Source organism: Drosophila serrata, unplaced genomic scaffold (genome assembly GCF_035046125.1).
Source record: "Drosophila serrata isolate PLE 108 unplaced genomic scaffold, ASM3504612v1 contig_295, whole genome shotgun sequence".
Classification (NCBI taxonomy): domain Eukaryota; kingdom Metazoa; phylum Arthropoda; class Insecta; order Diptera; family Drosophilidae; genus Drosophila; species Drosophila serrata.
In genome coordinates this window covers 1749855-1764391 of record NW_028257193.1, presented here as the reverse complement: position 1 = coordinate 1764391, position 14537 = coordinate 1749855, and the positions used below count along the sequence as shown (strand labels likewise).

General features: G+C 41.1%; 2 protein-coding genes across 4 annotated transcripts in view; both read right to left on the bottom strand.

The window, feature by feature from the left end:
* primo-2 (low molecular weight phosphotyrosine protein phosphatase primo-2) overlaps positions 1–14537 on the bottom strand; it is a 75801-nt gene that overhangs the window by 546 nt on the left and 60718 nt on the right. For 2 of the 3 annotated variants that reach the window (XM_020962098.2, XM_086837088.1), the window contains 2 exons: positions 812–913; positions 380–732 (listed from right to left, as the gene is read on the bottom strand). In XM_020962098.2, coding sequence (XP_020817757.2) covers positions 380–732; positions 812–857 — 399 coding nt within the window. In that variant the 5' untranslated portion in view covers positions 858–913. Of the gene's footprint in view, positions 1–379; positions 733–811; positions 991–14537 lie in introns of those variants that run through there. The other variant, XM_020962096.2, reaches the window with a different exon arrangement.
* Ubc87F (Ubiquitin conjugating enzyme 87F) lies at positions 7420–8215 on the bottom strand. Its single transcript, XM_020962095.2, has 2 exons — positions 8077–8215; positions 7420–8016 (listed from the first exon to the last, which is right to left on the bottom strand). The coding sequence occupies exon 2, from the start codon at positions 8005–8007 to the stop codon at positions 7504–7506; it is 504 nt and encodes a 167-aa protein (XP_020817754.1). The 5' UTR covers positions 8008–8016; positions 8077–8215; the 3' UTR covers positions 7420–7503.

The window sequence follows — 14537 nt, the reverse complement described above, 5'->3', positions numbered from 1 at the left end:
GCTAAACTCCTTTAGAAAAATAAAAATAATATAGAAAGTCGATTTTTATATAACCTTGCAGGCAAAAGTTATTAAATTAGAAACAAATTTATATAAATCAGTCTTGAGATAAATTTAATTAAAATTACTTTTAGTAGCTAATTTTCTAGTGATTTTAAGGACTTCCTGAGGAAACTATATATTTATTATTATGTATATTAAGTTGTTTCTTTTAATGACAGGTATATCGGCATATAGAATATCATTCAGATATAGTTATAAACTGACTTGAAAGTACAAATAGAAAGGGCAAACAGACAGATTGTCATTGCCATAACAAATCGGTTATTTATTCCGATTAAGAAGATAAGATATGTAACCAAGTTATATAGAAACTCACATAATATGGATCTTCTATGACACGATCATCTGCCTTGAGGCCAAAATTCCCCAACAATAGTACTTTGGCTGTGGCATTATGCGGTGCCATGCGCTTCAGTGCGGCCAGATTACACCTATCCATGCCGAAGATATAGTCAAACTTCATGAAGTCCTCAGTGGTCAGAACCCTTGCATAGCCAATGTAGCTGATGTTATGCTTGGCCAGGACTCTCAGTGCCCGCTCATCCGGAATGCATCCTGAGTGCCAGCTCTCGATCGCTGCGCTCTCCACGTGCCACTCCTTCTGCAGACCCGCCCTGATGATGACCTCATCCATAACCGCTTCGGCGATGGGGGAGCGGCAAATATTACCTATGGGAGGGGAGCGGCCGGGCCATTTGCATATTAATAAACGAAATTCATGTAGGGATTATCCTAAGTGTATACGCACCCACGCAGACCATCAGCACTCTGGTCTTTTGCGATATCTTTCCCATGGCTCAGCTCAGAGGTTGGGTGTCTTTGGGGTTGATTCTGTAATTCTTGGATGGAACTTTAAAAATTTTGAAGATAATTATAGTATTATACAAATATCTACAAAAAATAATGTGTATATAATAAATATAATGTGAGAAGGAGCGTTTTCTGTGGTAAAATGACTTAAAAACTAAGTTTACTAGGTTCATATATGTAAAATTGGTATTATTTGTTGATTTTATTAAGTATAAGTATATAAATATTAAGAATAACATGACATAATAAGAGAGATTTGATACTATGTCTGGATACATAAAAAATAAAACAATTATATGAAGTGCATGAAAGCAAAACAAGACAGAAATCTAACTTCGGGTATCTAACTTGCAGTTCACAATTAGGCCAAAAATTGGAAACTTAATTTAATCATAACAAAGCCAATAATGCATTTATTTTAATTCGGTAAGCGTTTCTATGCCTGGTTTAATAGGGCTAACAAATCTGCATACTCAGATTTAATATTAAAGAAATTCAATTTATTATCAAATTTTGACAATTTTAATGATGTAACCCCTTATAAAATTTTCAATTTTTCGAAAATTTTGAAAAAATTAAATTTTTACCGGATATAGCTAGATCGACTTGGCAGTTGATGGTGATCAAGAATATATACGATTGATAGGGTCGGAAATAATTCTTTCACTGAGTTTGAAGCTTCTGACTAAAATTATAGTACCCTGCAAGGGTATAAAGGACTTCCTATTAAATAGCCCGGCGAATAGCACAAACTCTGTTTAAATATTCCAATCATATAAACAATTTTAAAATCACACGAAGTCCAAATCATCACTTGAACAGGCAACCTGGAGTTTGGGTTTTTTATAGTTTGTCAAGTGGTTCCTGCCTGCATAGATCACACCTCTGGCACTTCCGGCTGCTGCAGCACCACATCCTGTTTACCCACTATGCGTATTTACCCCGAAACTGACTAAAAACTGCGCTCACAGCAACTTCAACTATTAACATTTAATTAAAGTTCATTTGCCGGGGACAGACGAGGTCACTACCACCGACGCCCAGCCTTGGGATAGGCCACCTGCTGCCTGGTGGAAAAAACTTTTCCGAAGTGGAATGAAGAGGTGATGAGCTCTGGTCTCGGTCTGGGTCGGTACTCCTAGACTACTCCTACTTTTAATTTTTGTTTCGGCTTGTATATGCAAGGATTGCATCTCCAGCAGCTGCTCCATCCACCCAAAGGCAGGACGGGGCGGAAACTAAGAGCAGGTGACCAGCTCTGGCAGAGAAATATAAAGTTGCTTTTAGAATAAATTCGGTTTGTTTTTGAGTTTTATGCAAATTGTATACAACCATCGGAGCAAACGAAAGCCAGACGTTGTATATGTGCATAAGCTTTTGCCGGTTTGCTGTAGTTGTTGTTTTGGGGCGGGGGTGGGCGGCTTTGATGGCATCAAAGTGAGCTTGTCGTTGTGCAGACAAATGTTACGTACTCTCGTCACACTCTTACATATGCAAATGTCCCCAGCCGGCGCTGCTGGTGCTGCTGCTGCTGCAGTGCGTCCTCCACAATTGACAATTGTTGAAAATGCAAATGGAAATGGAAATGGAAATGCCAAGACATGTGCCCAAGAGCAACACCAGCAATTCAGCAATCCAACAATCCATGCATATGCCCCCGCAGAGGAGGGAGTGCAGAGGTGAAGACAAATGCAAAGGCGTTGTCACTGCTATCATCATCCGGCGACGACATCTCCTCAGATAAGATAAACGATGGCAGAGTCAACACTGCAACCACTATGAATCAGGCGATGGCATAAACTCGGAGAAAATGCGTAAATCATCATTAACTGGCCTTAAATCAACTGCCAAAAGGATATCGCATTGAAAAGCAGGTGAAAAGCAGCCCGAAAGTATCTTACGAAAGGCTTTAAATATTGTTATTTTGTTCAGGATTGTAAGAATCCTTTTGATGGTTTCTGTCCGCCTAATAATTTATTAATTTAAAAAGTAAATGTTACCTAGGATATATTTAAAAGAAATTGGCATATCAAAACTTCTTGCAGTGTAGATGGGATAGGTCAGTGTAAATAAGTGAATACCTCATTCGTAGCCGCACCGCAGGCCGAAATAAATGTTCAAGTGCAAATGAGGTAAGTGACAAAAGGGGTTCGTAACAATCATAACCTCTGTGGTACCTCCCTCTGTACCTAGGCCAGGTTCTCCGACCGTCCCTCGGCTGAGCAGTTGTCAGTCGAGAGCAAACATGTCCGAGAAGAACATCCATTTTGCATTTGGCAAATGAAAAGCGGAAAAGCTGACGTACTACTAGCTGGCAGACAGCCTGTCTATGCACTGCGCGCTATCTCTATCCAGCTGTATCCGCCTGTACCTCATTGTATCTTGTATCTGTATCTCTGCCTCTGTCTGCCTTTTGCAGCTTCATCAAATATTTAGCGCCAGGCAGGCGTCGTCTTTCTCTCGGGAGGGAGTGGAGGAGCGGCGGGTCGTACAAATAAGCGCATTCATTGTGCTCGTTCAGTGTAAATACGAAACGGACGTAGCACTGCTTGGAAAATAACAACTTTGAAGACAACTTTGGGGTCTAGTCTAGACTGGGGGATACTGTGAGGGATGTACTTGGTAAAAGATATTTTTACTACGATTTTAAGATCCATTTTATACTGAAAATTACATTTTCAAAAATGTTTAGAATTTCGAACTTAAGCCATAAGCAAGAAAGACACAATATTTGAAATAGATTTTGAATCTATTGTCAAATAATTCAAAAAGTATACAATGTAATATTTTTTAAATAGTTTCTTTGTTTTTAACAATACTTAATTTATTTTACATTAACACAGTTATATAGTAAATATTTCCAAATAGCTTTTTGAAAGCTATAATATCCCGCCATGGATTGTTCACAATATTGCTGAAGCATCCCAGAATTTCCATTGATTTTCTATATTATTATTATTTATGTAAATAATAACCTTTTTATATCTGTACTACATATGCATAATTTCGAAGCTTCGTGTCTAAAGCGTTTCAATTATCGTGCTCAATACTAATAAATAAAACAAACTTTAATGGCATCGCATGGAGTTTTCGTTTATTTGTTAATATTCAACTGTCCTCCCACACACCCGATGCTTGGCGGAATATACCCCTGAAGCAGATGATATTAACTTTATAGAGAGACGGGAAAACTACCCTGCAATATATTGGGCCAACGACCAGAGACAGCAACATCAACAACATCAACAGCCACTGGCACAGCCAAAAAGCCGGCAACAACAAACCGCCGACACACTGGCAACATGTGGCAAACGTGGCAGCGTAAATGTTGCCAGAATGCAGTCGTGTTGGCAATATTTATTGCAGCTACTTGTACACATATGGACAAAATAATAGGTGTGCTAGTTTTTATACACTTGGCTATTTTTTGAATATTTTTATATAAGCTAAAATGTTGGGTAAGTCAGGGTTTTTCAAATATCATAACTAAGCTAAAAAAGCATTAATTTCAATTCGGAAATTAGTTCTATGTTAGTTGTTGTTAGGTTAACAAATCTGCATACCAAGTTTTAAAATTTAAGAAATTCAATTTTTTTTTTTTTTATTTTGACAATTTTAATGATGTAACCCCTTATAAAATTTTCAAAATTTGAAATATTTTGTAAAGTCTGGATATAGCTTGATCGATTCCCCTGTTGATGCTGATCAAGAATATATATGGTTTTTACGGTCGCAAATGACTCCTTCGCTTCGTTTTAGTCTTCTAAATGAAAGTTTATGCTCACCTATTATTTTGTCCATATGTGTATGTGTATACAAGTATAATGTTGCCAGCAACATCGACGCGTTTTGAAAAACTTGTTTTCAACGTAGTTGGGTTTAGTTTATTTTGTGACGGCAACGCAGGTGGACGGGAGCGAAATTGTACCGCAGAGCGCGAATCGAAACGTAAGCGGACCGCGTTATAAAAATATACACCAACAGCAACAAACAGAGGTTCAGTGTTTGTCTTTAGTTTTATGGCGCGCGCGTCGCGTCAGGTAGTTTTCACAGCGATATATATATGTATATATATTTTTTGTATTTCGCCTCACGGGCGATTTTATGGCTGACAAAACCGTCGAGCGTGTAAAGGTTGTTAGCAGCAGCACGCTGTGTACTGTATTCTGCGTGAAAAGTGTCCGTGCCAGTGCCAGAGATTCAGTGTTTACCCGCGCCGGGATTACTCATCGCATCATCCATCTCAATCGAGCGACGAGCAGCGCCAGCAACTCCACTTTGGTGGTTTCTCCGCTGGCATTACAGGCACAACTTTACAAAGTCCCGAAACCAGTATCTCAGCCAATGTATCTGTAAGATACGAGAGAGCCAGGCCACTCCACATATTGGAATTTACTTAACACGTATGCAACGCACCAATACCAGCAGCCAGCACACCGCATCTTGGATCGCCGTCTATTGGATTTTGGACACTACTCACGCACATCCCAGGGTAGGTAGTCTTTCGTAGATCTGTGTCCCTTTCCCAGGAAAACCTTTCGCACACACAGGCAGAGGCACTGGCACTTGTCCAGCTGCATTTGCCTTTCCACCCTCGATGTACGCTGGCTAATGAATCCGACCTGCCTCTCGGCTACCTGTCCCCTCGCACGGACGGTCGGTTTTCCCATTAGCCGCTAGAAGATTTCACTGCACATATCGAAAGCTATGGCTATTTATAAATGCCCTGCTCGGGGAGCCCGGTCCGACCCGGCTTACGCGCCGTGCGTTACGGGCTCCCTGGCCTGGCCCAGGCCCAGGCTCAGAACCGGTTTCAGGAGTATCGTGATACCTTTCCCCGCCTGCCCCATATCCCATATATATGTATAGGTACCATGCCATATCCCATGTCCCATCCGATGTCTGGCGGGGCTCCAACATCAATTCAATTTCTACTGGCTGAGTGAGTTTTTAACTCTCAGCAAATGACACGGTAAAAAATAATGAAGATCACATGGATTCCACTTAAAAGATCAAATATTTAAAGTATAGTGCATTAAACTTAAAATCTGAGTTGATAGGTGTCTATATTATACAAGAAAGGTTTGTAGCCGAAGTTCTTTTTACTAGAAAGCTATCAGCTGGATCCGTGATCATAACTTTGTTTTTGATATAACCCAATATATTATAGAAAGTAGTAGTTTATCAATCAAGTTCTTTATAGTTATTTTTTCTCTGTGCAGAAGAATCTCCAGGTCGAGCATCTTCGCTTCCAACTCTGGAGCTGGTTTCGAGCTGTTTTCTTTTCCCTCGCTTTGTTTTCTTTTCTTGAGCTTCGTTTCGTTTTCGTTTTTTACTATTTGCCAATCGTGTTGATCATGATCATGATCACGTTGCCGCTGAATCTGATGCTGTGGCTTATTGCCGCCAAGATTTTTGTTGTGGAAGAAGGTGCATGGCCTTATTTACCCAGTTTCCAAATCGCTCACCGATTTGTGCTTATTCTTCTCCTACGTCTCCCTCTTGTCCGAGGTATTTGCTGAATCACACACTGCCCCGTGGATCATTTGAATTTGTTAGCCAGGCAGTCACTGGAATTGGAAACGGAATCGGGTTTTTAGTGAAGTCACACCCAGCAGCATGATGGCGGGCTGGGCAAGTATCCCGCTCCGGATTTGACTCACGGCCAAACAATGCGACATGCGGAGAGGGAATTGTTGTGGGTCTGCCGCTGGCACGACAAAAAAAGAGAAAAATCAAAATGCAAAACTTGTTGCTAATAAACAACAATTACAACAACAAAAACAAGTTCAGCTAACCACAAAAATGCTGGCAGCCAGCTCTAGAGAGTGGAGTCGTTGCCCAGGAGCTCCGCGCACCAAAACAAGTCGCAGTAGAAGCCACAGTCGCTGCTGATGTTGCTGCTGCTGCTGCTGCTGCTGTCACACTAGCCAGCAGCAACACCAAGAGCAACAGCACCAATTTGTTGTTGATGCACAGACAAAAACTGTGTACTAACCAGAGTGTTATTTGTCTTATTAACTAGTTAGGATGATAGAACTAATTTCTGCTTTGAAGCTTGAAAGCCCGAATGGACAGCAATGGTTATTGTCAGAGCCCTGCTATGAAATATATTTTAGTTTGTAGTCCGGCTAAAAAAAAGTCCCCAATAACTTTTGCCCCAGTGCATGTATATTTTTTGTGTCCCCATGTAAAGACCATATAGAAAAAGCCACCAAGTGGCCAGCTGCCTTGACTATCTTCTGGTAGAAAGACCAAAGACCAAAGACCAGAGAAAACGATGTAGCTGAGTATCTGCTGCGACAGCCATAACTGTGTCAGTGTGCAACTGGAAGAAGTCCAAGCCTATTAAGCTCACCGGCTTAAGATCGGACCGATGTTAGGAGGTGGTAATGCCTCCCAGGCGATTAAGTGTAATTAATGCCGACAGGTGTCGCAGAATTGGCGCAAGCTCAAAGAGACTGCGCTGTTGCCCTAATTGGCTCCTCCAATTAGGTGAGGAGGCTCTCTGTTCTGACTACACATGCGCCTCAAACAGGCGACATATAAATTAGGCGCTCATTTTATTAACGTGATTAGCATGTAGACCGCTGTCGATCGTTGGCACTGCCATCCCATCCATCTAGAATCCTAGATCTCTTCCTGGCTGCGGCGAACGCAGCGTGTAACCTTACGCTTGAACTCCTTGAAATCCTCGCGCCACTCCTTGGCCGCGTCTACGTTGGCAGCCGACTCATCGTTGGGATCGGTCAGCATCGAGATCACCGAAAGGAGGATCGTCTCTACGGTATGAACCGGCAGCCAGCGCTCCTCTGCCTTCTCGTAGCCCCATTTGTCATCCCCCGGCTCGTGGAGGATCGAGATGCAGACGTCGCCGGATTTGTCAATATTCGGATGCCAGATCTCCGTTATGAACTTCATGCGCGGCGGACGTAACGGGTACTCCTTGGGGAAGATGAGGTGGGCCTTGAAGCACCCGCCCTCGTAGAGGGTGTCGGGTGGGCCGATGATCACCACCTCCCACTTGAAGATGTCAGTGTCGCTGACCAGGCCGGCGGAGAAGCCCTCGACCGGATTGAGTTGCAGCTCGGCGAGCTGTCGATTGAGCAGTAGCGATGCTTGCAGTTCGGACATGTCACTGGGCTGCACAGTCAGATCGATGAAGATTGAGGTGGAGGTTGGATTGGAGGTGGTTCTACTTACTGGAATTTTGTTCACAAATTTTCGAGTCTCTTTCTGGTTTCCTATTACAGCTGCTGAACTACGCCGAATGCTACCTACTACTACTGCCAAAAGGCAGACAGTGAAAGCTCAGGCACTGGATTTCTAATATCGAATCAGGTCCCAATCAAGGGGCTCTAGGTTGGGGGTTTAATATAGAAGTATTTTTTTGAAATTACAATAAATTAACATTACTTATTCAATTTAAAGCTCACACAGAAAGGCTTTCCTTTGAGGAGGAATGTCTGAAGGCCTGAAAAGATCAATCCGCAAATGCCAGATACTGGAATGCAATCTCTTTACAGTAGTGGCAGCATCCCTTTGAACGGCTTTGTATAGAAACTATTCCATAGAAATCCTCTTAAAAGCAACTTGAAAGTTGCCATTATGAGTACTTTTGCTCTTGGTCCGGAATGGGTCCAAGGAAAGTCAGTTTGTCCTCCTGCCTTTCCCTCCATTACGTGCAATTACTTGGCCGTTGCTAATGCCACTGTTACTTCTTTGCCTTTTTCCTATTTTTTTTTGGTTTTTTGCTTTTTGCCAAGCTGAATGGAAATTATGATGGCCGCCACATTGTTGCCGTTGGTTTTGGCTTTCGTAATTGCGCACAAATGTTGGCACAGAGTTTTCTGGCCTGCAACTTCGACCACGACATGTGGCTGCGGTGCCCCTGCTCTTGCATATCTATCGGGTTTTCCCTGGGCTTCTCCGCCCCCTTCGGAAAACTCTGCCAATTGCATTTTGCTGGCATTTTGAAATCCCGCCAGCTCTATAACCCCCCTCGTACTCTCGATGGGGAGATCGGACTATCGCTAACTGAAATTATGTTGCAGCAAATGTGTGAATTGTTAATGTCTCGTTGCCAGCTTGCCTGGGGAATACTGCATATACTGGGCCTCCTATAGTTGACTGACTTTTGATGCACACAAAAAAAAAAAATAATTATGTTCTATATAAGATTTAAAATATAATCCCTTTTAATTTGTATATATATACATAAAGATAACCTGCCAAAATTCTCAGGGAAAAGTATCTATAAACATGTTGAGCAACACCCATGTCATTTCATCTTTATCATCCTCCGATAGAGGGTTCCTTTAAGATATAATCCCTCTTAATTTGTATATATATACATAAAGATAACGTACCAAAATTCTCAGGGAAAAGTATCTAGAAACATGTTGAGCAACACCCATGTCATTTCATCCTTATTATCCTCCGATAGAGGGTTCCTTTCTAAAGAGGTTTAAGTTGTATCTTATGGATTACAGGAATCGAAATTAACCTTTTAGTTTGGGCAGTGTAGTAACGCGCATTTCGGCATTGCCGGTTTTTCAAGTTTTCCGTGCAACGCGTTTTCACGAAAAAAATTCCAAACCGTGTTCACTTGGTTTTTTTATGCATTAGTTGTTGTAATAATATTTACCTAGCATTGCTATTGCTGCAACAGCTAGAGCATGTGTGGAGTTCTTCTAACAGAACCAAGTCGGATTCGAAATTTTGCTAAATTATCCAGCACATGCCGGAGGAAAACATGTTTGGCCAGCAGGCTAGCAGGCACATAAGACTGACAGCTGCTTCTCGGCCGGTTCCCTCATTCTTTCCATATCTCCTCCAACTCCATCGTCATAGTCATCTCTCGGTCTCCGTTGCCCACTCCGCCCTGCCCATTTAAGTGCCACATGTCGGAGACGTTCTGCCAGTTCCCGCAGGGAAAGCGATATGACAGCGGCAGCCGGGAACTCACACGTGCCACAGCGCGGCTTCGTGTTAGAAGCGATTTTACACTGACTTTACAATTGAGTTTCGAAATCACAGCCAGAAGAGTATAATTATTTAAATGATAATGATGAAGTGAGTGTAAATTTTATGATTATGGGTTTAATATACTCTCAGAAAAAAAGTCGATTACAAATTTTGAAATATATAATGAGCATAAAGAGAAAGCAAAATAATATCATTCAATTGTTGTCGTCAACTAGTATTTATCTTGAAATTAATATATTAGTAAATTATGCATAGAAACAGAATAATCTTAAAAAAATGAATAATATTTCAAGATTAAGTTAATGAATTCAAACACAGCCTTGTTCAAATAATTTATTGAGTGTTTATGAAGAAATATATGGCTGTTTAATTAAGATTTAATCAATGCCACATTCTTTTCTTGTTTATTGCTTAATTACGAATATTTTAATGTTGTTCTCCTTGAAATTGTCTATAAATCTGTTGATTTCTTTAAACATTCTTTTGAGAATTGGATTAAGTTTCTTATTGAATTTAAGGAATTATAATAATCAATTTCTTATAAATCCCTATCTATATTTCCCTATTTTCTTTCTATTTTTCTTTGTGTAGGAAAACTGTCGCTTTCGTGCCCATTGCCTGTGATAAAGTGCCGGCATTTCAACTCATTTCGGCTCACTTTGTGGAATTGATTTTCAATATTCATTAAGACGCCCCCACATACATCAGGCATTGCCGCGGGTTCGTTGCCTTGGCAGTGATGTCGATTAATACAGGGGTGGGTGGGCTTGTGGCTGGAGTTCATCTGTTTGTTCGCGGGTTTCCCCTCAGTTTTTGGGTGGGCGTGGCACGGTTGCATGCGACAATTGCACTTCCGGCAACAACACCAGCACTCCACTCTCCACACCCTGACATTGCTCTGCCATTTTCTCTCTTCGCTCAAACGATTCTCTCGGTTTTGGAAAAATTCTCGTTTCATTTATATTTTGTGTTTTTTTTTGGGTTTGGCCTTTGCCTCCAACTGGAGCAGGTGCTCTCTTCCCGGCTGCGTGCCTCAAATTGCTGGCTCATGTTGCGTCCATCAAACAGCTGACGGCGTCGATCAATTGAAATTGTTTTTTTTCGCTTTCCACCATCGATGTTGCATCGCTGCTGCTGCCGTGTTGCTGCGGTTGGTTCTTGTCGCTCTGTGATGACTTCCTGCAACTAATGACTTATGGATCGTCTTGGGAGTCGTTTATAAAATAGAACAATTAATAGCTTCTATTATGAGATGAGGTTCTTTGAAATTTGAGCAGTACAAGAACTTCTTATTGAGCCTATTTCTCAATGAAACTTAAGAGAAGAAAGTGCTTCTTTGCCTTCTATATTTATATCTATGCAGGGTCAGAAGAGAATTCTATGCTTAATTATGATCGATTTACGATTCAATTGCAAACTGTTAGGGTACATAAACAACGACTTCCCAAAGTTAGTTCCTTGTTCTTGTTTATCTCTTTGAAAATGCATAAAAAATTAAACAAATCATGTGAGAAATGGGAGAGCAAGTAGCTCCTCTCCCTCTGCACTTCTCATAAATTCAACTTAAGTGGGTGACCAACTGGATTTTAGTGCTTTATTGGCCCTCTGAGTTATGCTTTGCCCTCCCCCGGGAACACAATTTCCAATTGCATGCAGAAATATGAGCCGGAATCGCTCTGTACTCGGAGCACTGGCCATTATTTCGTTCCGCATAGAGGGAACAAAACAATGCCAAAGAGAGAACTCAATAAATTGCAGAAAAGCGAAAAGTGGAAAGAACTGAAAAATAAACAAGAACGAAACTGCAGTACCGCCAGAAACAAACACCAAACCGAAATAAAAAAAATAGTAGTGAAGAAAAACAAGCTTTCCACTTGCAGTTTTAATGTGTTTTGTGCGTTGCTCCTCGTTTTATAATTGAGTTGGCAGTTGCAGCCAAAGTTGGAGCTGCAGCAATGCACTCTGCCTCCCCTTGCAACCAACCAGCCCGCCCCATTTTCCCGGCCACAGCCCGCTTTTCCCGGGGGAGTCGGAGTTTTGTGCACTCGTGTGCACTGAATGCGAAAAAGTTCCGCACACTTTTCGACTGAAACGCGATATTATTATACGTATATTTCCCATATTTTTTATTATTATTCTCATAACATCTAGCCCCGCCCAGTGCGGCCTTACCTTTACATGCACTCGCCCTAAAATGGAAGCGCAGGCACAAACGCTCGGGGATCTGGTGCACGGTGGCTGCCAGTCAGACAAAAACCACCATCCTTGGTGGGTTCCGTAATGAGCGCTTCCGTCGAAACCCTATTCCCATTTTTTTACACGTTTCTCAAAAATTGGTAGGAAATAAAACATAAATTTAGAAACAATTCAAGCAGCAAATGAGTTTTAAAGTTTTTAAAATAATTTAAGACAATATTATATAGGAAATGTAATAATATATTACATATACTCATCAATCTATCTCTTTTTTGCTTTCAGATTATTCCTGATACTCCGGTAAGTTATCTAAATGTACTTTCTAGAAACATAAAAGAAATCTTGGGTAAAAATAAACCTTTAAAATCACTTCCTTTAGCTTCTAAGCACCCTATTTTTTTGAGTGCACTGGCACTTGTTCCATCTGGGCCGCATTTAAAAGCACATTTTCTTTCTATCACCGCACAGCGGGCTTTTAAAGCTGGATCGACGCTCCATAATCGCTACATTTTTTTGCTTCATTACCGGCCTTTTCCCTGCAATTGGTCTGTAAATTGTCCAAAGCCGATGAAAGATCACCCAGGAAGCCAGAAAGAGCAGCTCTTAATTTGTTCGGGCCATAAACGGCACCACTTTCCTTTCCAATGTGTGTATTTTCCGGCCGAAGTGTTGGGGCATTATGCGTGCGAGTGTATTTCATAACTCACTCTTATGGCTGGGCAAACAAATGAGCAAAAGTGTGCTAGTCTCTTAGTCCAGACTGGGAATGGAGACCAAGTCTGGAGCTGGAGCTGGAGCCCCTTCTGCCAGATGAGCCGTTAGACAGAGCTGATGGCGCCCCCAGAGTTCATTTACTCCGCTTGGCCACCAAGAAAATTCTATGAAAAGAAAAGGCTCAAAAAATGCCCAGCAACATTATTTGTAGTTTTTATTTCGTTTTCTTTTTCTTGGCTCATATTTTGCTAGAATATTTCGGGTTTTTTTTGTGTTCTTTTAAATGCTTGGCTGGGCGAAGAGCTAAGAGGGGTCAGGCGAGGAGGGCTTGAAAAAAAATCCAAGCTTGGCCTGAAAAAAGTGCTTATTAAATTTAATGACAGCACGCTGGCTTACGAAAAGCGATTCGACTTTTTTTACGTCAAGCTTTTTTCCAGCCTTTGGTTATATAGTTTTTTTTAGTAGTTTTTTGTTTTGTTATTTTTTTGTTTTTCGTTTATTGGGGGCTGGGGCTCATTGGGAGCACTGAGGCCATAACAGCACAGTCTTTAAGTTTAATTATGTGGCAGGGCTTTTTGCCCCAACTCTGACTCCATAAAATGGATCGCAATGGACATAATAGTTGTACAGTTTCAATTGAAAAGGTAACAAATTTTATTGTTACGATGGGGAAATGGAAAGTTTACATTTGATTAATTTCACATTTCCTTTTTAACTTGGCAAAGTGGTTTTTCTTAATGCAAGAAATGCGGAAATGTTATTGCTTAAAATATTGGCATTCTATTATAGATATTTTTATAAGAGAAATTTTTTGACAAATCAAGGGATTTTTTTAAATATCATAACTAAGTCAAAAATGCATTAATTTTGCACTTCGAAAAGCGTTCGTATGCTAGTTTTTCTTCGGTTAACAAATCTGCATACTCAGATTTAATAAAATACCCTTCAATGGTATAAAATATGAGTAATTGGTTTTAAGTAAAGAAACACTTTATACCCCTACGAAACTCCTGAAGCTACCTCGAAAGTAAACCTTCTTTTATTATGTTAAGTGAGCCCTGATTGATGCCATTTAATAAGACCAGCAATCAATGTCCACAACCTGGTAGTTTACCAACTTGAAATGCAGTTTCCCTTTCTTCTTCCTCCCGACCTGTCACTGGCTTATACCCCTTTTATCCTTTAGCGATTTCCATCTTGGCCAAGTCTGGCTGCCATGGGATTTCTCACAATTATGAATGACAAACTGGCATAAATTTATGACTAGCATGGACTCTGTTGGAGTTTTTTTTGGCATTTGCAGGCAGCCAGCAGGCGGCAGTGAAAGTATTTTAATTAAATGGGGGGACGGCGCGCTTTAGACCTGCAGGTTATGAGGCGGTAATTTGCAATTTCCCCGCTCAAAGAGACGTGGCTCACTCGGTTGGCTTATTATTCAACTGGTTTCTTGGTATGTTTCCCCCTTGTATGTATCAAAGGGGGGAGCACCATTCGCTGCTCGTTGAACTTCAAATTGTGCGCGAAAAAAGTGAAATTCGCCTGCGACTCTGTTTGCCAAGTTAATGAACTGCGGCGGGAGCAAAATCTGGAAGCAGGGCCAAAAACAGGAAGCAACTTTGTAACATTAGCACAGTTCCCTCTTAGGCAAGACACAAAAACTATGCTAATTTCTTTCTCAGCCCGGGGATTTATGAAATGAATTCATTTTCGTTTTCAAAGAAGACGCAGTCCCAGAAGACTGGGTTGCGTGTCAAGGCATTGGCCAC